Below are 27,815 nucleotides of genomic sequence, written 5' to 3' on the forward strand. Positions count from 1 at the left end.
GTTAAAATAATGGTAATACCACATTTTAAAGGAGTGATAAATCTTTGTTTCACATGACATTGAGGATAAAATTAAAATATGTCATATTTCATATAATAAAATGCAAAAAAAATACCGATGGTGAGTGGAGGGTGTCATCGGTCTCCTCATTTGCATACTGACCAGGATGTACATTTAACTGTTTTATGAAATGAAGTAAACCTTAAGAATGTCATAACTTTCTTGTTTTACATTGAATTTTGATTAAATTTTCAGTGTTGTGCTTGTTGGATTTTTCTCTTTTCATTAAAATCAACTTTTTGTTGGGGTGGACTTGTCCTTTATTAAGAATAATAGGCCTATCTTTACATGTTAAGTTAGAATCAGTGAATACTTGCCCACTAAAGGGGACAACCAGCGGTTGGGAGGACTCCTGTGCGGGGGGGGGGGGTCATTTAATATGATTCATTCTTAAATCATTTTTCTGTGACTGCAGTGTGTAGTGTATTACATTTTGTTCGAAAATAGACATTTACATCATCAGTCCGTCTAAAAACTGAAACAAAAATTGAGGAGACCATTTTACTATCTTTGCTATTCTCTTTGCCAAAAAGAATAGATTTACTGATATACAGGTAAATCTTTTGATTTACCATACTTTACACTTATAGTCATTATGACTATCCTGTCAAATATTTATATCTTTTATCCATTTCTAAAATATTCTCTTACATGTACGTGGTTCATAAAATTTAGCTTTTTTGGTTTGTATTTCTATCAATTGGTTAGATCTTTTTTGTATGATATTCCCTTAAATTTTTTTTTTTAGTTGCCCCTTTTAATTTTTTTTTTTCTAAATCAAATCATATCCCTTTAACAATATCCTGGGCATTATCAAAGCAAACATTCGCCCCCTCAGCTCAACTTTCCTAGAGGCTCTCATCCATTCTATGCTGGCTGAATGGTACTCCTAGTCCTGCTCAGTGGTTCGTTGACGCATCATCTAGTCATCGTTATATGAGCATGCATCTCGCGCACGCACTCCAAGTCAAGCTAGATGGATCGGAAATGCACACAGATCATGTTAAACGTGCATGATCGTTGGATGAATGAGTTGCTTGCCAGTTGATGCACAAATGTGACTCAGGCTAGATGGATGTTCTTTTCATCAGAATCAGTTCTGTTATCAAATGTTTGCCGTGAGATGGAGATTCTTTGATAGTGTTCTAATCGTTGCCAATTGTGATCATAGTCTCTCACATTTGTGTCTGAAGGTGACTGCTTCTTAGTTCCGGTTTACTTCTGTCACAAAATGAACTCAGAATTATCAATATGGAAGCTAGGATTAGGTTGCTTCCCCAGCTGGCTTTCATTCATGACTGTTTTGATTCCATGATATGTCATGATGAAATTTGTGAATTTTAAAGTGACTTGCACTGAGCACTGCAGACTGATTGAATTTTAGTGTTAGTTTTATTCATGTGTAGAACATCTGGAGTGAAATAATGGAGTACAGCTTGTTGGGTATGTTTTGGATTTTCAAACTTTTTTCTTACTTTTTGTTTTAATAATTTTCTGGTTGCTCTTTTATTTCTGTATGTGTGAGGGTGTTAATAGCAGTTCACACAGAAACATACATACAGTAAAACACATCGCAGTTAAAGTGATATGGTAATAATGAAATATTTTATACAGCTGTATATACATGTACTGTAAAACACACATACTGATGCAAGAGCAAATACTAGTAACATAAAAATTTGCATATTGACTGGAAAATGATGCTTAATTGATTGACTGATTGAATTTATTTCTGTTAAAAACAAATAACAATGCATAAAAAAAGATATGTGCAATGATGTGAAATTGGTAAATGAAAAATAACGGGAGGATGGCCCAGCTCAGCAGCATCAATCATGGTGCTGCTGGTCTACGGAGGGTTTTTCGCTGAATTTTTTTTCAGATTCTAATTTTTAGGGATTTTGAGATTATGATTTACATACTCTCAGGAACTAAAAATAATGTATGCTTTAATTGAAAAATATACATGAATAGTGTACAATCTATTGTAGAATATACTGGGTTATATGTATATAACACGACAAGTATCAAATTATTCCGAGTGCAGGTTTATTTCAAGGTCGAGGTGAAATAGACCTGTACAAAGGATAATTTTATATTTGGAGTTCACATAGTCCTGTAATATTGTATCATGACGAAAAACTTCCATTTGAGAACACTATACCCCAGTTCCCCTTCTCATCAATTCTCTTCTCCAGCCGTAACTGCCTCAAGAAAGCAATTTAAGTATCAAAACACCTGTTTCTTGACGTTGGTCCGAAGATAAAACAACAGCCCGGCATATACAGTCACAGCAGGGGGCCACACACGATGGGATGCATGCGCAGCTCTGAGTGCGGTCCCTGTAAGCATACCGTCATTTTTATTCGCTTACTTTCCTTATTCCGAGGTCGATTTTCTTCGTTCGAAATTGAAAATGGACTAACATTGGGTTACTGAATACAATATGCCTTTGAAAACGTGATTAAATATGGAATACAATAATTTCATTCCGAAGGTCCTACTACAGGCAGAGAAGTCTTACGTAATAGCGCAGCTGTTGTTTATCTTTTTCGTTCTTTGCTCAACGCTCATATACTGGCCTGTGAGGGTGAAATTAAGACAGCGGGGATTACCCCGGCCCTGGATTACTTGGCCAAGCGCGGTTGATAAGGGCTTGGAAATGAGTTTTAGGAGATCCAAATGGAAAATGGGGTACAACACCGCAGTTTGCAATCCGAACTGCGATATTGTTTCAAAGGGAAGTTTGACGTAATGGATAGAACGTTCACTATTTTTTATGGTAAATTGTACGCCTACCTAGCTTGCTGTAGCGAGCAAATGCGAGGCTGAATGTCAAGCATTCGTACCATTGCACACATACCATCCAAAATGTACCGTCCATAATGTAAAGTTACACAAGTCTGATAAAGGTGACGTCACTATAAAAATGAAGATTTAACGCATTACATGCGCTTTAGTAAATGCAGACTTACTGGCTAAATGCGCATTGCCATTAATCGATATTCTCCCCATTCATTTAACATGGGTTTTACCCTAAAAAATTGAAAGTTATATTGAACATTGAACATATTAAAATATAACTTTTTGAAGGAAGGTCACGTGGTACCAATCTAGCCAATCACAGCTCGTATTTTACTACCACTATTATCTTGATTGGAACATGCTCCACCCACCTCCCCCCCCCCCCCCCCTCTCTGTCTCTCACGGACACAATTTTGAAGTTTTATTTTACTTAATGATTTAGGCAGACCATGTAATAAGTAACAACTTGGATTTCATTAAATATATCTCAATTTCTGTGCACACATATTCGTTTCCATGAGAGTGCATTGTTTCTAGGTCCATTACAATTGATGGCCATTATGGCAGTTTTATGATTTAAAGAAAAGTTTGAGTTCTGTCTGGACTAAAGCCAAGAGTTCTTGTCCTCTTTTGTATCCACAAAATTGTATGTAACTGTGCAAACAATTGTTTGACCTTGTTCACATCCAATTGAATTTCTTTTCTAATCAAATCAATAATTAGGCAGTGATAGGAGCTAATTAATAGATATTTAATACTGTCCTTGTAAAAAAATATAGATTAATCCTGAGAATGATTTGTGGTGATGACAAAACAGATAACCACCTACCATTAACATCCTTAGTTTCCTTCTTGTATCCAACATATTACTCTCAAGAGGGTACAATCCATGATTATTAGCTGAATCAATTAGATTATGAGGTAATAGATGCTTGCTAATCATCATTTCCTCATTTGAAGAAAAAAAACATTGGAGGGCACTGCTTTCTTTCTGGTGCAGACAATATTTTGTCGGGATCCAAGGTTACTAGTAATCTAATTAGTACACTTAGAAACAAGCAATAATAAAGCAAGAAGTGCCATTCATGGACACACGGGGGTCAAATATCTGTACCTTGGGGTTCAAGATTCTAGAATTATCTAGGTCACAATTAGGTTTATTGTAACCTTTAAGGGTTGGGGGTCCTATTCAATAATAAGCAAAGATTTTGTTTATGGAAATGTGGGTTTTTTTAAATAAAGACTTAACTCAGTGTATTTTTTTTTTCAAGTGATAGTTACAACCTTCAGGGAGACTAGGCCTATATTCCAATATTTTTTATATGAATGTGACGTCCCATTGACTCTTCATGTTGAAATTATTTCATTTCTGGAGGCATGGCCTGGTATTCCTTTGCCTGTTGATCTAGGAACAACATTAAAATGCTATGAATCAAGTCTTCTTATTTTCTTGTTTCTCTATTTAAAACATGCTTTTATGAATGTACCAAAATATCAGAGAGGGATGTGCAAAATTTTGACTACATATCAAAATATAACGCTTCTCTATCAAGAATCTGTGCTTTTTAATTGTAATAGCCCTGGAGCAGCTTTTGTTGCACAGTGTTTTTAGTTCAATAGATCTATTCGTGCATACATGTCCCAGTTATCTCGCCTGGGTTGTGTGTATGTATTTGTAATGGCCCTGGAGTAAATAGAGCAGCTTTTGTTACACACCTGTGTTTTTAGCTCAATCTATTTCTGCATACCAGTTCATGTCCCAGTTATCTCATTTGGGTTGTGTATATATTTTTCATGATTCAAAGTGATCTATCTATGTAAGGAGGTGTTACATCCACCTGTGAACAATCGGAAGAATGCAGATTGCAATCATGACTTTCTTTTAATGCATTGAAAGCAAGTCATGTATGCAAACTGATCAATAGACTTAAGTCAATTTGGATTAAAGTGATTGGTTAACATTGGTTTGACTTTTAAAAAAAATCTGAGCTAGAAGGTTACACTTGTCTCCTGTGTTTGTGATGTTACAAAAATGAAGCCCAGAAAAAATTGTGTTCAAAAATAATTATTTAGTGCTTCAAAAATTGAAATATAAAGTGACCGGAAACACCATCTTAATTTCATCCCATACACTTATATGTAGTATTTAGGCATCTATAAGACACCTATTTACAGAATTGGGGTTTGCCTTGAAGTTTTAGCTTTACATTCTCAATAATGGTTGTTTTCAAGGTTTATTAGTTCTAATACATGCACTTGTACACATGTTTCATCTTGGTTTGAGAATTTTTTAAATCGGCTGCTCACAAAGTTAGACAATACCTTTAAAAAAATCCCTTGTCATTATAAGATTAAAAGTTGAACCTATTTGTACTTTTTGAATAATGGTCCATTGCATGAAATGCATGAAGGAAAGAGTTCAGTCTACTGCTGTGATAATGAAAGTGCACTTGAGGTTTAATGAGATGTATTTAGGTCGCACAGTATGGAGGATTAGATTACCTTCATCAGCTCATTATTTTTAACAAGTTCAGTTGCTATGTGGATATAAAAGTTATGGGCAATAAACAGGTGTTAAAGAACGTGTTAGAAAATGCCCACAAATTAGTTAATGTTGCTTATAATCAAGACGTCTCTGAAGGAAATCAAAAGGAAAAGTGAAAATGATTTTGCTCCTTATATTTTTTTTATGTGAAAATATAGTGAAGGATGGAAATGGTAATTTCTGAAGAAAAAAGTGTAGATAATATCTATAGATATAAAATAATTAATGCACAAATAATAACTAAGAGAGGTTGCTGAATAGGATGCCAATTTAGTTTATTGAATTTGTCAGTCAAAAAAAATATGGATTTTAGTTGTTTAAATCCATGCACTTTGTATTGCTTGATTATTTAATGTATTTCTGCATTCATTCTGTCTGTTCTATATTAATGCTCACAGGTGTTACAAAAAAAGATCTGTGCTGGATATATAAAAAGTTCTTATTTTAATTAAAAAGGGATTTAACATGTTTTTTATCATGGGTATTCTAATGGGATTGACACAATTAATCAGAGCTGTAATTGCATATTGGTATGGAAATTACCAGCAGACTTAGATGTGCAACCTACCCTCTTAAATCTAACTCATCCTCTTCCATCTCATTATCTTTTCCTCATTTTCATCCCCATTTCTCTCTCCTTTCTTGATCCTTTTTCTCTCACTCTATATTTCTTCTCAAAATGAAAGTGATGGCAGATTTTCTAAGTTGATGTAATAACATTGATCTGATCAGGGTTATGTTGCATCCAGGTGTTATTCATGCCTTTTAGACCATATCAGCTCTTGTTTTGTTAATGTTTTAAAGGAACTTGAAATATGATTCTGTAGAACAGTCAAGCTTTAAAAAAATAATAATTTGATGACCTCCAAGTTCACTCTAAAAGAATCAAGTTTATATCAGACATTTTCACACATCAATTTGTTTTGATTAAGCACCGTTTGACTACCAGTGTGATTGATATCAAATTCATTTGATGGTGTATTTATTTGGTGGAAAAGTTGGAATCAACAATATACAGTACTGTATTTTTAAAACTTGAAGAAGGGATATGGCTTTCACCACTTATGTCCATAATTACTCTTAAAACGATCAGCACTTGGTTGTTTGGCGTACTGTACTTAACTGGTAAATGGCACTATGATTGATGCAAACAGCTGGAAAAGTAATTCCTACCTATTGAATTAATACTTCTCACCTGATGACATGTGTTTGCACCTAACCCTGTTACAAACACATTTCAACCCTGCTTAAAATCCCAATAGGGGTATTAAACATGAAGTTGGTGACCACCTTCCCTAGAGTGAATCATACCACATTGGTAAAAGTTATGGGAGAGGGGGAAGGGAGGTAGGCTTGAATGTTACCCCAGTGATAAACATTAAATGAAAGGGGAAAATGTATTGAAGTGAACTGTCTTTTAAAATTGAAAAAAAAATGAGGGGAAAATGATTTCTACCCCTCCCTCCCCATTGGAATTACCAGCACCCCACCCCCCCCAACACACATACACAAAAAAGAAATTCTGGACTCCTTTGATCCTTTCTCTGCACTATTGAAGTGGGGATACAATGTTCTAGATAGCATGAGTGTAAACCATGAAAGATTGGCAGCTTTTGTCTGCTGTCAGGTGAATGATAAACACACCGAATCCCTTTGTTCTCTCCAGTTATTTTTGTAAACAGCACAGTACAGTACACAGGTGAAGCTTTTTGGCTGCAAGCCAGGACAGGTATACTAGCAGACCCCCCCCCCCCCCCCATTGTCATCCCAATTGCTATCATGCATTGCTTTAACTTAGGCTGTCTTAAAAGCATGATTGATTGGTGTGTATATATTGGCATTTAGACCTCATCATTATCACTTTTACCCAAAATGATTATTACAGGTATAACTGAAAATTACCCCCTTTGTTATTTATAATGTATATATTGGATGTATCCATTAAATTACAGCCTAACCTAACAGGAACATTTCCCTGATTCTATGAAATGCTCCCTGAAAGTTTATGGCATCTCATGGTCCCCCCCCCCTGCTTGGTGTCATCTACATTGCAGTGAAACTATTATTTTTAAATAAATTTTATAATCCATGAGTCATGAGCTTACCAACAGCAGCATGTGTTTAATTCATGTGGCTTTTCTTTTTCTTTGAACTGAACGTGAGCATATTCTCTTTTTAAAAAAGATATTTGTGAAATTTAAAGAAGTTTGTGCACTTTTTGTTCATGGGTGTGTATCAAATCTATGGGTACAATAGAGATCAGTATATATATAGACAAGTGAAACATCTGTGGCATGTTTATTCTTTGAATTAAAAAAAGGGTTAACCTCTTTTTTGTTATTCATCACGATTTTGATTTGAACTTTATGCACTTTGCAGGAATTAGGTCAAAATGTAAAGACTATCTCACATCAATGAGGTTAATTGCAAATCATAGAAAAGGTGCTAGGAATGTTATACAGTGTTCATGATCTTAATTAATCTGTATACATGTAGTTGGAAGTCTGTGATGAAAAAAATGGGTGAATTATATGTATGACAATTGATTGTACTGTAGGGTTCTTACGCATAATAAGTGAATCAAATGAAAGTCTTTAGGGACAGACTGTAATTTTCCTCTTGAGAGAAGACTGGTTAGACAATTTTAGTGCATGAGCTACATTGACCTCTTTTAGTCTATTATTCAAACCTCTTTCATGTGTTTTGATGAACCATGATATATGCCTGCAACTATAAAATGAAGTAGGTAAAAAAAATAGAGTTAAAGAACAATGGTATACTATATTTTTTCTTTCCTTTTTTTCTTCCTATCATCTACCCTCTGATATTTCCAGGGGAAAAAATGATAGAATAAAAAAAGGCTTGTTTTTCATCAGGTTTGTGGTTGCATTGTAAATTATAGGGGTAAACCCTGATGAGAGAAAGATTGCCCCCTTTGCAGGTGTGTAATTACAAAACTTATTTCTTTGTGAGTCATACCTACTGATGAAAGATGAATTGACAGGGCAGTTTAGAAAGCGAAAGTGATTCTGCTGACATTAATTTCAACTTTCGTTTCATTGTCTTTTCTACGATTATTGTTTGCCTAATGTTATCATTAATCTCAGAGGATTATTTCAGTAAGACAAAACATCTGCAGATCAATGTTTAGCAGAGATGCTGGTAACTAACCAAAGAAATACATACAGTAGGAGATAAAGAGTTGCTATTCTTTCTAATCCTCATGGGCAGTAGGATTTACATAATTAACATGATAATAAGTGTTTGTAGAATTGACTTGCCTAGCTTAGCTTGTCTCCCGCCTTATGACGTAGACAATCAGATCTGGACTATTATTGGCCGATGACATATCACATGAGTTTATCATGATTGGTGGGACTGTGCTCCTCACTGTTGTCACATGAATTATTCATGAAGTAGTAAGTGGGAAGGGCCTCAATCATGCAAATGAGCTTCACTCTCATTGGCTGCCTGCCCAGCCTTGCCGACTGTGTTGTAAACATTCCTGCAGAGGGGTGACTCACAGAACGTGACCATGTGCAGCCGAGCGAGACAGCATGTATGATATGGAGACTGGATGAGGGGAATACAAAAACACAACCACCTCAGCTTCCCTGCTTCAGAATGGATCAGTCTGTTTACCTAGGCAGTGCCCTTGATGACTGTGTTTTGACTGCACACACCATTGTAGTAATCAGGCAGATAGAAAAGATAGAGAAAAAAAAATCTGGTTGAGTGAATCATAGTAGTATAGTAGTAACCTGTCATTATCAGCTCTGCAGCATTTAACAAGCTGCCTCCCTACAGTCTGTGGATATTACTATTGACCTGTACTCAGCTGGTTCCATTCATTCATTGTGCCAGGATTTACAAACTGAAGGCTCTGAACTGTATGAACCAAAGTATAAGCAGTGTGAACAATTTTTCTCATGCTAGAGCTACATTTGTAAACTGAAGCTAGATATAAAAATTTGTATCGAAAACTCATTCACATCAAGTACCGGTATCTGTTTGACTTTGATGCCGCCTTGTGAGAGAGTCTGTTGGCATGTTCTGGGAGATAAATATCCTGGTGTCGACTTTCAAGGAGCTAAACATTTTTCGTAAAACTAAGGACAGAGACAAGAGTTGTTTCCTGTGCAAGGAACTAAAATATTCACTTGGTAAGTGGTTGAAAACAAAGAAATTTATAAAGTAATGAGGATGTTTGAAACTTTCATCCAGACAGGCAAGACAAAACTTGCATTTGAGCTGTTTAAAATGGAAACACCTGAAGATATGCCTTTATTGTTCTGCAGTGTTTGAGGTATAAAATGCAACTTGAGGTACAGGACTCCCAGGCTAGACTGACCTAATCTGTAAAGTCTGGATGGCTCAGCCCCAGGTACATGAAAATATTTCCGAGTGGAATCTGGTATTCAAGCAAGTTCCGTCTTTAAAAAAAAAAATTAGGGTCTGTAACGAAAAAATGAATACAGACAATTTTGTACATTCAGGGGTGTTTTCGCTTGTCTGATTTTCAGTTTTTTTCCAAGTTCATTATGATCTGCATGTGTAATCAGTGAGGTTCATTAGATATGGTAGTTAAGTACCCAGATTTGTATGTTTACAATAAACAAAGATGGGTATATGCAATACCTGATCAATAAACTTAAGGTCAAATCTGGGATACGTGCCAACCTCTTAGTCTTTGTCTAGGTACATATGGTCTTAGTACCTATTGTCATAACCTCTCTTTCAACTGATGTAATGCTAAATATATTGATGTGGTAATTGTTGTTGCCCTTGTTGTGTTTTTCTCGTAACGCCTTAGTGCATTTACAACTATTCTAAGAATTATTGGTGACCTCCGTTTTCTTGACTGCTCTTATGAGTAGATGGAAGGTGGCAAGCTGGCTGGGTTAGGGCACTGGACGTCAGGTTAATCACTCCATTTCTCTGTAGTGTGTATGCTTGTAATTTCTGAGATTAGGCTTAAAGTTCGAGCAGGGACAAAAGATTTAAAGAGAACAAATTTAGTGCTAACAGGCAAGCTAGTATTGATTTTCAGATTTTACCTGGAAAAATTGAATATTGTTTGCTCCTTTGTCCCTGAATAAAAAATGTTTATTCATTATTTGTATATGCTTTCGATGAAATATGATTGTGAAAGATGGAAAGTACATGTTGACTTTTCCATAAAAGTCTGAGATTTGTAAGGGTCAGTTGGCTTCTTTTTTTGTTTCTTGCCTGTATTTTTTGTGTACATGTAAAAGTGGAGACAGCAACAACATTTTTTTTTTCAGTCAGCCCAGATTATTCACATGTCATTGAACGGGGGTATGTGTGCGGAAATGATTAAAGTGAATTTAGAATTAGATATTGTGGTCACATCCTTTAGCCAATAATTGCTAGAATAATTGTCAACAAGTTGATTTTGTTGACATGAGATAAAATTGTTGTTGGATATTGACGATTTTCATTTTGATATGTCAGAAAGGAGGGTAGGTTTAGGTCACCAAGTGGTTTTCTGTAGCATATATTCTGCTTTCTACCCCCCCCCCAAAAAAAAAGGGAATGCAATTATAAAAAAATAACAAAAGGGTATTTTCAGGAATTAGATGTAAATCAGTTGATTAAAGGCAATTACTTGTACATCTTACATGCATGTACTCACACAGATTTTATTTTAAAAAAAATTAAAACACAAAATACTATCATAACTTTACAATAAGTATTATTTGGTTAGGTCATATAATGTTAGAAATGAATACTTTTGATTGAGTGAAGATAATAAACAGTGGATATTTTATTCCGGTGTATAAATTCAGATCTGTTTCTTATTTTCACTTTCAATTTATTGGTAATTAGTATGTAGACTATAAGGTCTCTATCTATTCTTAGACCATCAACAACAAGTGATAACTCTTGAATGAGTGATAAATATACCAACGTGTCTCAACTTGCACAATAAGTTGTAAAAATATACTTGACCATAATAACCAGCTCACTTCTACCAGCTGTATAGTTTGAAGCCCTTTTTTTAGTTTTGAAACCTTGCTGAAAGAAAAACAAACGACACAGAAGCTAGATAGATCATGAGGGCAATACCCTCATATCAAAACAAGTTTTTGATGTGTTGAAGATAAAGCTTGATTAGATAATCTTATCAAAGTGGATGGGTAGCATTGAAATAAAGGAAAACCTGGTGAATATAGAAACATAATTTCTATTTTGAGATTGAAGGTCATTATCCTTGCTCCAGTGTAGCCTCAATCATACTAAAATGAAAGTGAAGGAGATTTGAGAACAAGAATTGTTGATTGTGTTTCTTACACATCAATCAAGTCATTTGGTGAGTATTATCACTGGCCTTTGTGACCCTGCCCTACATTTACATGCAATTATGAGATCAATATTTATTGTGCTGTTTGTGTGAAATTGCTAACTGATTAGCAAACCAGCATGTCATTGACACAAACCATATTTGGAAATCTGAGTAGAAAAAAAATGTTTTAATGTAGGCCTCTCTGATTCTAACTCCAGTAAACAGTATGATATACTCATGAATCTAGAAATTCCCAGGGTAGCCAGTCTGGGTTATTCAGCGTGCGATCAGTTCTTATTTGGATTCTCCCAATCAGCTACTTTTAGATTTGATATATAAAATTGGCTAAAGCTTATGGTTCTTGATGCATTGCTCTTGTGTCAGACATATGGTCAAGTCATTAGTTTCGTTCCATTAGTGGGACCTCTTGACCATGATATTAACACTACGCTTCAGTAGACTTCGACTAACGAATCATTGGGAATTGTATTGATATACTGAAGAGTGGGAGGGTTCCTCATATCTCTGTCATTTTCAGGCACTTTGGGGAAAAGTCCAAGATCATTCATAATTCACAAGTGTACTAGATAACCCTCCATGTATTAGATCATATTTCTTCATGTTCCCGAAAATAAACACATGTCATGTGTAGTTTGAGATGTAAAAGTACATTTCCACTGCTAGAGTAGGTTTGTGAACTAAAAGAGTTTGAAAGTAAGTCTACATGTGCATTGCTGTTTGCTATGTTTTAAGGGCAGTGCCACTTTTCTTTCAGGGCACATTTTTAAAAACTGCGCAGATGGGACAAAGAAACGGGGGGTTCTCATTATTTTTGGTTTCTATGTGGCTTTTGCAGCAAATATTGACCAATTTGATTACATGTAGGCCTTAATACTGCATTTTAGAATGTCTGCTATCCCAATCAATTTTTGATGACAATGGTGGTCCCTTTAACCAGGCCAGCATGCAACCTTTAGAGTAGGTGTAAATGCTCTCTCCTTAGGGAAATACCCATAATAACCAGTCCAACAGCAGTTTGATTACCTCATTTGACTGGTATATTGTGTGTCATGGACTAAGCACTCCCAGTAGACAAATTTTGTCTGAATTAGGAAAAAATGTATATAAAGATAGCTTCAAATGGAAAAACTACTTAAGTCATTTTCTGTGTGGTATCATTTTTATTAGAATATAGGCCTATGCATGTACACCATATGTTTGTCAGTTTCTGTGATTCAAATATGTGACTGTTAAATTTAAAGTAGAGAGCTGCATATGGGCCATCAGAAGCTTTTTAAAATTATTACATGTACTTGTTGCACCTTTTTTAGTACATTTTACTGAATAGCAAGGTAGACTTAAATTTCCATCATGGTCCTTGGCTAGACCATCTCATTAACAATTCCCTGGATACAAAACATCCCCCTGACTAGACCAAGGAGTCTAGACAGAGTAGCAGGTAAAGCCTGAGGGAAGATCTAGTTAATGTTGATAAACAGATTACAGCAGGTAGACCTCTCCATGACCTTTCTTTTCCTGCCAGGGAAGTTGTTGGAGGGGTATAACCTTGTCCTCACCTCAGGTCAACCTTAATCCAAGGGATTAATTAGGGGGCACTTACTACCTAATCCAGCTGAGGATAATGTTTGGATAAACCATGGAGCTCTGTTAATAGCTCTATGGATAAACTGGGGAGTACAAATCATGCATGGTGTTGGATACAGCATGGAGTATCTACCATACAGGATCAGTGACCTACCAAAGCATGATGTAGGCCTATCAGCCCTTGTTCCCAGGTGTAGGACTGGTTGCAATAATGATACATGTACATGTAGCAATGATCAATCTTTCAATCATATATCTTTCGAAATGGAAAGTAATGGAACTTATTTATGCAGAATGGGCAACACATTATTGTATATTGTTCGAGATGCAGGGGTCGATTTTTTTCGTCTTTGTGTTAAAAACATAAAAGGTATGTTGTGGATTTGACAATTTGACAGCTCTAGATTATTTGTTTAGTTTTAGGTGAAGTAGTTTCTCTTTTTTTGTGATTTTTTTCCTTTCCTTAAAGGACAAGTCCACCGCAACAAACAGTTGATTTGAATAGAAAGAGAAAAATCCAACAAGCATAACACTGAAAATTTCATCAAAATCGGATGTAAAATAAGAAAGTTATGACATTTTAAAGTTTCGCATAATTTCACAAAATAGTTATATGCACATCCTGGCTAGTATGCAAATGAGGAGATTATGACATCATCCACTCACTATTTCTTTTGTATTTTATTATATGAAATATTCTAATTTTCTCCTCATTGTCAAGTGATATAACGATTAATTCCTCCCTGAACATGTGGAACTAGCATTATTTGATACTGTATGGTTCAGTCAAGTTGGTCATTATTGTCAAATCTATAAAAAATGAAATATTGTATAATTCAAACGAAAAATAAAAGAAATAGTGAGTGATGGACATCATCAACTGACTCACCTAGTTGTGCATATCACTGTTTTGTGAAATATAATCAAAACTTTCAAATGTCATAACTTTCTTATTTTACATCCGATTGTGATGAAATTTTCAGCACTATGCTAGTTTGATTTTTTTTATTTATTCCAGTCGGTATTTTCCTGGGGTGGACTTGACCTTTAATTAAGTTATAGCATGGATTGCAGTAGGATCCATCCGTCATTAAAAGGGTTATTGTGGTCGTAACCTCGAGGAAAGGTTTACAGAATGACATTGATGGATTTCTTTTATTTTACAAGTCATGAGACGTTGCCAATGCTTTAACCAGGAAAGGATTTATCACTTTTTTGAGGAAATGTGAGGTGAAATTTACAGAACAACTAATTTGTCAGAAAAGTTCATCATTGCAACCCCTGGGGCTCATTTATACTTTTGATGATGTGATTTGGCACAAAGACCACTTTGTCTACTTTCTGTGGCTCCTGACATTGTGGGTGATCCAAGGTCTAGGGACTATCTGGCTGCTAATATTGGTGTAGTTAGTAATTAAAAGCCTTTTGTTGACATTCTAAAACCACACACCAAGCAACCTTCCAATACAAATGATACATTTAAAAATAGATATTTAGATCTAAACTGAAAAAGATTTCAACAAAGAGGCTGCGCATTGGTGGTTGGTTAGGTTGTTTGTCAAATGAAGGGGAGAGGGGAAAATACCAGGGGGGCACTCAAATTATTTTTTGATGGGGGTGTGCCTCACAAAACTCTGAAATGGGGGTCTAAGGAAATGACTACAATGGCAAAGTACAGGGTCTTGTGATCTATAAAATATACACCACACGGTGTGAAAAACGGTCTACGGAACAGGATTGCGGCACTGAAGGTAAGGTGCACGATAGCACTGTGCATGCACTAGCCATGCGTGCATCTCTCGCATGAAGTGCTCGCGCTTGACTCTTTATGCATGGGCTGGGGAACTGAGATGTCTCGTAACGTGGGTTTTGCAAGCAGGGCTGGGCGGCTTCTGAACTGAACTGAACTTTTGTCATTCCAGAGTATCTAGAGAACTGAAAATTAACAGCAAGTGCCTGCACCACCAATATATGTGAGTGCCCTCCGCAGGGGAAAAATGCTTGTAGAACATACATTTTCATATGTTTTACCTCGGTCATATTTGTTCTGCGGCGGCGGCCATATGGTGAGTCGAAAAACAGTCGTTTTATAAAAAATTTGTACCAGCTAAATATAGGTGGTTTGAATAAAAATGAATAAAACGGCTGTTTTTGACTTGCCGTACGGCCACCGTAGAGCAAATGTGACCGAGGTATTAGGGGAGGAATGATTTAAAGCATGTGTTTGACTGTTCAGGGAGGGGGGGTCAGAAGGTGAATTTCTTTTGATAGGTGTATATTTCTTGCTTTCTTTGTCCCATTAATCCTAGCCCGTAACAAAAAGCTCTTTATTGTCTAGATCAGAGTCATATTGTCTGTCTTTGACACAATTGATTCACCCAGTGCTTCATTTCAGGTGAAACCACAATTAACTATTTGGCAAGTTTTCTGTTGAACTATTGTTGATCTGTGGTGTTTATTTTTGTTCACATCTTAATAAAGAAGTCATTAATATTGCGGTTTGTATTGATTATCCCTTCTGTCATTTTGATGACATATGAGTGTCATATAAAGAACTTTGATAGACTCTGATATGAGAATTAACCTCAAAGTTTGTTCCTTTGTCACCATCCTCTGAAATATAGATTGTTTCATTTTATTTCTTTGTGCAGTCCTAACAAATAAAGTAATTATTCACCATGATAAAGAGATTTATTGTTTTGTAAGTCTTTGTATTATTTTTATAAATTGTTTTTTCTGTAAATTATTGTTACATTTCAGTCTACACCTGTAGAGAACTTCTGTACTCTAATATGAACAACAGGAAAATGTGCTAATTGATTTTTGAACTCCTGTGGCATTGTAACCTGTTTATAACCTCATTTACTTCCTGACAAGGACAGGTAATTTATCCCTTTAGACATATCAAGATCTCCCCTCCAAATTTCTTTTCTGTTCATTGTCTGGAAAAGGGGGACTAAATATCATTTAGTGATCAAGTGAGTCTTCAAAAGCATGGCCCTTTATTAGGGTTCATATTAACTTCAAACTTGTAGGAAATATGATTTGCCAAGATGTTAGGCCGATGTGTAGCTTGTACCACACTGTGTTTTTGTACTTACTTTTACCCTTTTTACACAGGCTAAAATTTCCTTAACCCTGTACTATAGGTGGGGCTAAATTGCCATTTAGCCCCACCTATAGTACGGGGTTAAGCTTAGCCCACTTTCTTTTTACACAGCATTTTTGCAAAGTGGGCTAACCCCACCTTTAGTACAGGATTATTTGGCCCTGCAAAAAAGCAGGGTTATCCCAGCAATTGCGGTGCTAAGAGCGATAGTACGGGGTTAAGATCGCTAGTGTAAAACGAAAGTGGGCTAAGCTTAACCCCGTACTATAGGTGGGGCTAAATGGCAATTTAGCCCCACCTATAGTACGGGGTTAAGGAAATTTTACCGTGTGTAAAAAGTGTACGAGTGAAGTACTTGTTTTTTTGCAACAAAAACCACTAGTCCGGGGTAAGCGAGTTTCGTGTGTGAAAACCAAGCATTCCTTATCCGGGGTTAGCAATAACAATTTGGCATGTGTGAAAAGGAAAAAAATAGTACGGGGTTAGCGATAGTCCGGGGCTAAGAAAATCCTGTGTAAAAAGGGTATAAGTACCAAGTACCCTCTACCCCCCACCCCCCCCCAAAAAAAAAAATCAATATCTGCTTAAGGGATGTCAGGAAGTTGATTCTTGTCCATTTTCCTGTCATTAGTGTCATATTTTTAAGTACGTGTACAATGTTTTTAATTTGTGAATATCCATCAAATTATTGATCCGTTGAATTCTGATCAGCTCAATTTGGGAGAATGGAGATAAGCTTATTTTGCTGTGAACCTTTTCATGACTTGTTTTTCACCCCTCTCTTTCAAAGGATTTGTTTTTCATCATGAAAGCAGACAGGCTAAAGATTGGAGGGATCTACTTCCTTGTGAGCTTGCAACTCCGAGGTTAGATGTCGATCTGCGTAAAAACTGTTTTTGTGGGTTGCTTGTGGACTCCAGTCTCGTTTGTCTGACCGCAAGAAGTTCCAGACAAAGAGAAAACTGGGATTGAGTCTTCTTTAGTTACTCCTTCCTTTCTTTACCCTGGATGCTTTAAAAGGACCCTGGTTTCACAGCTGTGTTATGATGTTTTTCAATTGCAACACCAACCTTGTTTGTTAGGGGTTTTGTGAGGGTGTGTGTGTTTGTGTCATACAACTTTTTTAGTTCTGCCCAACTTTTTTTTATCGCTCCTGAAAAGAATCCATTGAAAATTCAAATAGGCCCTTCAGATTACCATTTGAAATATTTTGTTTTTAAAAATGTCTCAATGAGCCACAATACATGTATGCGCTTTAATGTAAAAGCCATTGATTTCACAATCAAATTCATTTCAATTTGTATTTGTTGAAACAGGACAAGGTGAACTCATACTTCAGTGTTACCCTGGGAAGTTTTCACCCAGCTGTCAGGTCAAGTTGTTGACAGGGAAACCCCACTGATGCCCCCTACTGCTCCTGGGGTGTTATTGTCTGTCACTGAAAAACACCATTAAAAAAACATTCAAAATACAACATACTACAGAGTGTGAAGGTGTGTGAGGTGTTCAAAGTTTTGACCAGACAAGACACTGACCCTCTTTCTTGCTTCACCTGTCTGTCTTTGGAGATTTGGCAATGTGACAGTGAGTTGCACTTGTCATCTTGATTTTGAGTCTTCCAGCAAGGAGGGATGCTGTAAAGACCAGAGGATGAAAAGTGTATGATGCTGATAGTCAAAACCAAATGTGAACTTTCATCTATTATAGGGTTGATTGGTATTTTCTGTTGATGCCTACACTGATTTGTGATTTTATATCTTTCTTTTTTTTTCTAGAAACATTATCATTTGCTTATATATACCTGTTTTTTCTTTTTTGTATCTCTATTGTTTCATAACAATATGTTGGTCCTATGTCATAATGAGAGAAAAATAATTATTAACATTTTAAGTTTAAGCACATAATGATAGACAATTAAAACTTGGAATCTCCAGAATTAACTTGATAATAAAATGTCCTGCATAATATCTAAGACACTTTCCTCACTACCTTCCTAAAACTAGTTTACGGGTAGTGAGAATGGTCAAAGTTTACTGGTAGTGAGAATGGTCAAAGTGATCTTCCAAACCGGTTCAGAAAACCACCTCGCGATGTAGTTTGAAGATCGCTTTGCCTTGTTAAACTTGTTTTAGCGTGAGGGCACAACCTTTCTTCAGGAAGCAATCTTCGCACATTTTGAGTGCGCGACTCCACACGACAGGTGTAGAATTTATTTATTTTTTCGTTTTTAGGGTAGCCCCATCAGTAGTCATGTACTGTTTTCCAGGGGGCCCTATGCCTACGCTGCCATTTCAAATTTTGCGTGAAACGTGTTACCCCACTGACACCGTTTCCATAGCAACAAGTAGAAGTGATTTTGAAAACCACTTTCGTGTGATCAAGTGAGAACACTCACAAAGCGATCTTCCAAACTGGTTTCCTGAACCGGTTTCCAGTAAACTAGCTTTAAAAAGCGTAATGAGAACTGGCCTTTTATTTGTTTCAATATCTTCAAATTGACATTAGCAATAGATGATACATCAAATCAATTAGATATTGGAGGTGCCATATCGGAATTGCTAGTGCTTTCCCACAGTCCATCTGAAACTATTTACACTTCAAGTTGCTAATAATATTTTGACATCATGATGATTGTGATATTGAAATGCTTTCAAACATCGGTAGAAGGCAATGATCATTGTGATTGGTATGTTGAGTAGAGCAACAGATCAGGGAGCTTCATGAATCAGTTACGACATGTTTTGCATCGCCAATTGGATGTCGTATTACCTCCACCAATCGTAACTATTTATGAGGAGAGGTATAATGACATCTTAATTACCCTTGGGTACTGATGCCAAAGTTTTCACGCCCTCTGGTATAAGAATTGTGGCAATCAACAAGAGGCATCGAGTTTTATATTGGTAATAATCTCTGTCATATTGAAGTCAGAGGGTCGTTTTCATTATAATAACTAACTTTTTAATTTCTTTTGTGAGAAAATGTTTGAAAATATTAGACATTGAATTGGAGTCATCTCTTTCATTTAAAAATGGTGTATTCTGTCATATTCCTGGTATCACAACTAGTCATTTATATATCATCTTCAGCTGTCAAGTGATAATAGGCTGTCAGAGGGTTGGAAAGGTTGATGGCACTCATAATGTGTAAATTAACACCATTCTTATCACTTCAACAAGCTGTTTTATCAGCTGAGATGCACTGACATAACCTTTTCACCTGATCTGTAATACAGTATGATCAATGCAAGAAAACTGGCAATTTTCTTTTAGATAGTAATTTGTGATTGATACTGTTTTATTGTCAGAGGAGGATTAGAAAAGGGAAATATAACTTTTTGACCTAACTAAGGAGATATAAATTCATTTTATAAATTTTCTAGCTAATTTGGGAGTTGGGAACTGATGAGGATCATAAGAAATTATCTGTCATGTCAGTTTCAGACTTTACTGTTGGGCATTTTGTTTTGGCTACATGTATTTCATTCCAATACTGCGTTCTTGCAAATTTCGTATTGGATATATCGACACTTTTCAGCAGTGTACTTCCAATATCTCGGCCTACATGTACATGTAGAATCCATGAGTATATTTATGTGGCATACTGTAATATATGCAAGAGATGCAAAATAAATGTAACATCAAGAATCCAGGCTTCTGGTAAGGCTGATAAAGTGGAGATCCACCTGATCAATCTTCTGTGCACTCCCTTTCCAAACTTCTAAACTTTGTTTCTGAACTGCAAAAGATTTTTGGCATGGCTCCAACCGGGTTGGGTTCAAGGAGGGAAGCAAGTAAACTTGGGAAGTAGGTGCCAGGGATGGATGGACAATCTGGTTGCTTTTCAATCACTAGGCAATTTATGATTTCATGACATAAACTGGGCATTGGAGGAACACAACCATATATTTAGAACTCATCTGTTGACAGTTTCTGGTTTCTTTAAAGGAGCAAGGAGAAGATACAGTTTAAAAGTGTATTGTTATGGTTGTATTTAGAGGGATATGCTTATCCCTGCATTAGGTTTGTAAATTAAGCAAAGGCAGGTTTTTAGTGATACCTTTTCCTCCCCCCCCCCCAAAGAGTAAAGAACATCCTGAGATACATGTGTACATGAGAGTAGAATTTCCATACATGTAAGTTCAGTGTAAAAATAGAAATTATAGATACCCTTTGTGGCTTTATTATGTAAATAATTATTCCCTGTGAGTTCATTGTTGGAAACACACCATATCCTTTAAGTTCATGATCTGGTAGTCACACTCTCAGAACAATGATGGCTCGTGCCCAACATGGACAAGTCCAGACATGAATTCCAAGGCTGGGCCAGAAAGAAAATAATAGTGATGGAGTATACCATTTACGTCATAGGTAGGAGGTGCAGATTGGTCACATTAATAAAGAGTTTACTGGAATGAACAATATGGAGCCAAGAAGAGCTGTAAATTGGGCATGTGTGTTGAGCTGAGGGAGGAAAATAGAGGATTATGCAACACTTGCCCTCTATTGTGTCAGATTATGTCATTTCGATTGGGATGTGCACGTGCAAAGTCAAGATCTAATAACACTGAAGTGATATTGCTTTATGATATTTGATCCCAATGGCTCATCCCATCTTGTGATTGCGATGACATATTATGATGAATTTGTTTTGGAGGTTTAAACATTTTCATTTTCTCTGGTGTACCAGTAGTATCTATCCCCTGTGTTGTGGAAGAGAGAGACCAAAGTACAGGGAGTGACCTCAGTTCTTTAACAGTAGGCTTGGAAGAGAACATGCAAACATAGCCTGCTTGTTTACCAATCTCGGCACCTCCAGGATATGAAGGATTGCAAACAATAACTTAGTTTTAAATGATATAAGTGAACTCATTCGGTGTTAACATATATTTTTTTCTTTGTGTGTTATCTTCTGCAGAGATCTGTTGCTGTATTATGAGTGAACTTGAAATCCATGTGAGCACCCCACTGCGTGGTATCAACAGCGTGGAGGTGTCTGTGTGTAGTATAGGTAGCAGTGGTGATAGGTCGTCCAGGAAACTGATCGTTGATGTATGTAACGGCCCTGGGGCGCCTTCTGCCCGCTTCATTCAGCCGGGTAACATGCAGATGGACCAAGCGAGTATGAAAATGAAACTTGCATCGGAAGACGAGAGTGGTGTTGATGAGGTAATTGATGAGGAGCTGGATGTTTTCTCAGAGAACATGACATCGGACATATCTGCCTCCAGACCAGAGACTCCAGTAACAATGGGAACCTCTCCGCCCATCCCTATTCCACTCCTCAGTCCAATAGGAACAGGAAGCTTTATAGGGACACCAACCCGTAGTAGTTCCTTCGGGTATTTATTCCGCTTTTCCTCACCTCCGGAAGAAACTTCCCCGCTCTCATCAGGATATGGGTCAGCACCGCGTTTCTTCCAAAGTACCTCAACCCAGACTCCGCCCCTCTCACCAGTCTTGCTGGAGACATCAATCAGCTTACGATTGTTTGATTCAAGTGATCAGGACTTGACGCCATCACCTCAGGAACTAATGAGGATCAGAAGACAAGGTAAGATTTCATCTCCCGTTAATCATCTGCATTTCGTAAGGCGATTTGATTTATTCATTATAAATTCTAAAAACATGTCGATAATCACATTGAAAAAATATTTTATAAAAATTCAAAGGATGTTTAAGCTCTATTTTTGCCCGAGCTGTTCAGGATGTCAAAACTTTACACCTTAGTGCCACTGACCAGGCCCGTTGCTGAATAGGTATGATTGATGTGTGTTTTACATTGAACCCATAGACTGTATAATCATAACCACTTAAGCGGATATTACCATTAGTTGTAAGGTCAAGATATATGACCTACTTCTGGTCTTCACAACTACTGGTACTTCAAACGTGTTTTAGAACCATTGCATCTTCTGAAATATATAAATCAAAATTATGGGGTTTTTCTTCTTTTTATATAGCTTTTATCATACCAGTAGATTTTTTTCTAGTTACACTTCTCCTTTCTGTCCCTTCATGAAATGACTTCTTCAGGAAATGGTTTTGTATATGATAGGGGTTTAAACAAATGTATGAGTAATGCATGTTTACATATGTTTATGGTATGAGTTTAAACAATTTGAGGGAGTGAGTTGGGCTCAGTTGGTAAATTGTCTGCCTGTCAAACCAAAGGTCATGGGTTCGAGTCCACTCTGGGCAGATGACTGGAGCCCTCGTTGTTTGTGAACATGTCCCTCCCCTGTTCCATATTCCATAAATGCAGGCTATGTTAAAGTTGAAAGCACTCTGTCCCTTGGATAGGATGTTAAATGGAGGCCTCTTTGTAGAGGAGAGTCATCACCTTTGCACATGAAGAACCCACTGTACTATTCATGAGTAGGGGGATACCCTGGTATAGTGGTGCACCCCACCCCCCTCCCATATCGGGAGAGACCTGTGGGTCACAGTGATTCAGTTCACTTTTCTCCTCCCAGGCACAGGTGATCCCAAACAAATAATAATAAAGATAACAATAGTGTGTCACTTAGTATTCATCTTCTGTTGACTTTCAATTGATTTTCCATCATAGTTTACCTGAGAGTTTGTCATTTTATTTTCATCGCAGAAATGAAGGGGAAAAAACAGGTTAGAATATAAAGATGAGATGAAGAATTGAGATTGTTTCTCAAAGGCTAAAGTTTTGAGTGGATGAATTTAAACCTTGATGCCAGGGATGGATCATAGACCTATAGGTCCATGGATGGATGGATGGATTTCAGCTTTATTGCCTCTGATTTGAAGTACTGTTTATCATGCAAATCGCTCCTATACCTAATCATGGACCTACTACAACATGGGCTTATCAAATTGAATTTGAAAAGTGAAATGGATTTTCATGGGTCCTCTTGGGATGCTTCTATGCCTGCCTTCAGATGAATAATGCAAGAGACTGATTACATCTCCAGCTTATAGAAAGAAACTCCTTTGTTGGGAATAGAAGATAAGTCCCTTACCCTCTTTGCAACCCCCACACAAACAAACATCTAGAGCTTTTTAAAGACATGCAGGGCCTACTTGTATGAAACAAAAAAGCATGAACACCCCTCCCCACATCTATTGTATAATTAAAGTATTTGTTTCTATATCTTCTTGTACAAATGTCAATGCACTTTTGAGATATTGTTCACTGCAACAGTACATTAAATAGTATAAGAAGTGATAGCTCTGATGAGTGAGACTTGTGCAAGCCTTTTGTCAGCATTTGTTTACTGTTAGGGTCATTTGATACCCCTTTCATAAACCCAATTACTATGAATTAGGCGGCTAATAGCAGCATAATTTGGTCGTAAAATTGGAGGAGGACAAGAGTTATCCGCATTACTCTGATGCTGCTATTATCCGCATAATAGCAGCATCGGGACAAGATTTTGAGTTTATGAACGCATTTCCAAATAATGCGGATAATTGCCATGGTGCGGTCACAAGGTCACCCTTTTCCAACACAACCGCATCGGAGGGGGCGTGTCCAGTTGTCATGGCGATTATCCGCCTTTTTCAGGACAGGCGCTCGTAAAAATAATGCGGCTTATTTTCGGAGTTTATGAACGCAATTTTTATTGAATTATCCGCATTACTCTTAGGCGGCTAATTGGAAGATAGGTTTATGAAAAGGGTATTAGAGTGACAATACAGGTTTTCTACCTTGCTCTCTTGTCATCCAAAAATGCAAAAGGGTCTTATTTTTTTTTATATGGAAAATGCGTACTATAGCTATCAGCCACTCTGCAATGGATCCATAATGAAATAATACAGATTATTTCCAAAGTTAGGTATTTTTATTTAAGTTTCTTTCAAAGATCGTTGTAGAGGTTTACTTTTTGAAAAGGTAAGGGTTATAGAAACTATAACACAGATAACTGCACAAGAGTAATACTGTATATTAAGCAAGCTACCTCATCTACTCCAAAAGGTTGATTATATTTGGCCCTTATCTAAAAGGGATTATTTTTATAATTTATTGTGCCTCTTTGTCTGTTTATTTCATATATGCCTTGATATTGAGGGCAGCTCAGTATGAATTTCTTGTGTGATACTTCTAAATGTATGTGACTGATGAAGGAATGATGTGGCAATGTTTGGTTGGGTCTGACACATTGCCAAGAAATGTGATTATGGCTAGATAGTCACTGCGTCATATGTAAACGTGTGCATGCTGCCGCGCTGCAGGCCGGCCCAAGACAGATTTCATTCATTAAAAAAAATGTGAGCATTGTGGGTTCTTGCGCAGAACTTCAAGGGTGGGTATGAAAGTGGAATTTTAGTGATTAAAACTTGTGCAGCATTTGACAATCTAGAATTAATGTAAGGCTGTGAGCATTGCAGTAGAAATGTGTTCAATTAGTTAATCAGTTGCATGCAAGAAAGGAAAATGTATATTTCTTCTATTATTGATAAATAGAATCTATCCGACACTTTTCTGAAATGGGCATATTACATCATTTTTATGTATGCCTAAATAAACTAACAAGTCACTGTTAAATACATACTCAGGTTTAAGGAATTTAGTTCATTAACAGTTTATAGAATATATTAGTCATGAGTAAGAATTAATTGTTGAAATATGCAGGTAAGCTATGACAGTTATCTTTGGAATGCATCAGTCAGAAAAAAAATCAATTTTCTACCTGCAAAATATGTTAGTGATTTGCTTTGAGTTTTCAAAACAGTAACTTGAATGTTTGAGGACTCTTTACTAATCATGGTATAGGGTAACGCCTTTACGAGCAATGCGAAGAGGGGACTCCCACCGCCAGCAAAGTCCTTTGAAATGTGGAGATAGAACATAAATGAGCTTTATGACGAACTAAGTAATCAATAGCCCTGTGAAGTTGGGATTCCCTTGTAGAGGATAGGTAGGTATTGTTTACTATTGATCTATGCAGTACTAGCTCCACAGCTTTTGATAGCCAAGTATGTTTTGTCATACATTCTGTATGCAGAAGTCTCCTGAGTACTACATGTATTTCAAGAAGTATTACCAATTATTAATGAACATGGTCTTCAAGAGATGATTACTCCAGCAAATAATTCAATTGACTTCATGATCATGAGCTCATTGCCTGAGGTGAAATTCACCTTCTGTTTAAAGAAATTTATAAACAAATCTCTTTCATGAAGGTTACATGTATTTGTTTGAATTGATCATCAGAGCGATACTGGTGTGAGAATATACAGGTAGGCTTACAATGTGTAGGCCTACATGTAGAGCTTATATATTTGCATTAAGTTTTATTGCTTGATCAGACAGTAGTGCCATTCTCATATCCTCTTCACAGTCTAAAGGCCTAAACTTTTTGCAAACCGGCTTCCATCAAAACAAAGCAACATGTAAACAAAAGTAATTTCATATGAATCTGATAGGTCTATGCATGCCTCCTGCAGACGAAAGCAATACGTTACACAGAAGTACTTGAACAGCATGTGACCGCAAAAATAACAATTTTTTGATCCTGTATTTGGCAACATAAGCTATGTCAAGTATCTGGACGTGTTCATATGATTAGCCACGTGTTGGGATGTGAGAGGTGGAATATAAATAGATTTGTAGCCTGATAGGAATGATAGCCTTTCTGGTCCATCTGACAGAAGAGTGTCTAAAGCCTGAAGGTCAGTCAGGATTCCCAGGGCCCTCAATGCTCAGATGTTGTGCAATATCAACAGTAAATAGGTTACATCAGCATTGTAAAATAACCAAATTAGGAAATATAGATGGTGGTAGATATATCCAGGTGTTGTGCATTTATATAGAATCAACTTTGAGTTTTTTTCCGTAATTGAATCTGTGAAATGGGTGTTGTTTCATGACTATGTGGGCCTACATAAACATTAGCGAGTCTGGTTAACTTGCTCTTTGAAATGTAAGGTCTGAAGGTTTAATTCTTAACATCACAAGAAGTATCAATGATATTCTTACTTTAGAACTTTAACTTCACTAAGACCAACTCATCAATTGCATCATCTTAACCCAATTATAGACCTGGTAATTTTTGTGTGAGGGGGGGTGATCGGTGGGGAATGATACCTCAACTGAGACATACATGTAGATAGAAATGTCCATGGTTGTCAAGACATGTTGAATTAGCAATGAAAATATTTCATGAACATCGTGAGAAGCTTGAAAATGAAATGAACCTGTTATTGAATCTATAGTGAAACATAAGTTCTTTAGAGGTGGAAAGAAAAAATTCCTAAATGATTTTGAAGGAGCATTAGTAATCAACAGTAGTAACCCCCCACCCACCACCATGACTTTAGCATGACAGTAATATTGGCTTAGATTCCATTCCCTATCGTTTGCTCAATGTGAAACAGCAGTACATCAATGAAATCTGAAGCGGGAAATTCAAAGATAAATATGAAGGATGGGGGAATGAAGAGAAGAGATAGAGGTTGAGAAAGAGGAGGGGATGTTTATGTCCTCTGAAAGCAGGTCACAGTTGACTGGTAGTTTGGTAGAAGCTAGCACCCCTGGCCTTCCTCTGAGCTGGAAAGGCTGGGGTACTGGAACCACGCCCAATCTACCTCTCTACATCATTGTATGCTAATGAGTCAGCCAGCCAAAGCATGATAACTAACCAATCATCCAGTCACAAACATACACAACAACTTTATTCTCTTTGCATTGTCTACTACTGTACACACTGGCCCTTCTCCATTGATAGTCTGTGTGAGTATACCCCAAAGAGAAGAAAATGTGTGTTTTTTTTTAATGATTTATTAAAGCTGAGATATACATGTCAAAACATGTTTATTACTAGAAAATTAAAATTGTCTTTCCACCTGTTCCATCTCATCTTCCCTATAAGCATGGTAAACCTCGGGTTTACTTTATGATCGAAAAAAAGGAATACATACTGTACATATGGATGGTACAAAGACTAGACCATTGTTATTGATTGACAGGAGAGTACGCAACATATGTAAACACATCATAGGGAATATATACAGAGAGCCTACTGGAAAGTATTGGCCAATGGGAAGAGAGGAACAAACAACAAGTGAGAAGGAAAATAGAAGGTTGATTACATGTAGATTGATTTGCTTTGTTTAGAGGCAAAAGGTGTAATAGATGGTTGAGAGACTTCAGGTTAATTAGCATGATAATGCTAGGATCAATGTTTTTGTTCATCAATCATATTGCTCATTGGTATTTGTAACTCTTTCTTTTATTTTCTCTCTCTTTCTCTCAATCTCTCTTTCCCCCTCTCTCTTTCTCTCTCTGTCCCTCCTAATTTAGTTCACAATATTTGAACAATTATTGCATAGCCTTTGTGCAAGAAAATCAGGGCAGGTTAGGACAGGCATCAGATTCTATTCTTCATTTGCATGCTGCATGTGTATACC

General features: G+C 36.7%; 1 protein-coding gene across 3 annotated transcripts in view; it reads left to right on the top strand.

Moving 5' to 3' along the window:
- Positions 1-27,815, top strand: part of LOC121419306 — a 39,565-nt gene that overhangs the window by 4,767 nt on the left and 6,983 nt on the right. The window contains exons 1-2 of one of the 3 annotated variants that reach the window (XM_041613709.1): positions 1,132-1,503; positions 21,349-21,984. In XM_041613709.1, coding sequence (XP_041469643.1) covers positions 1,485-1,503; positions 21,349-21,984 — 655 coding nt within the window. In that variant the 5' untranslated portion in view covers positions 1,132-1,484. Of the gene's footprint in view, positions 1-1,131; positions 1,504-8,755; positions 9,574-21,348; positions 21,985-27,815 lie in introns of those variants that run through there. The other 2 variants (XM_041613708.1, XM_041613710.1) reach the window with 2 other exon arrangements.

Source organism: Lytechinus variegatus, chromosome 7 (genome assembly GCF_018143015.1).
Source record: "Lytechinus variegatus isolate NC3 chromosome 7, Lvar_3.0, whole genome shotgun sequence".
Taxonomy (NCBI): Eukaryota; Metazoa; Echinodermata; class Echinoidea; order Temnopleuroida; family Toxopneustidae; genus Lytechinus; species Lytechinus variegatus.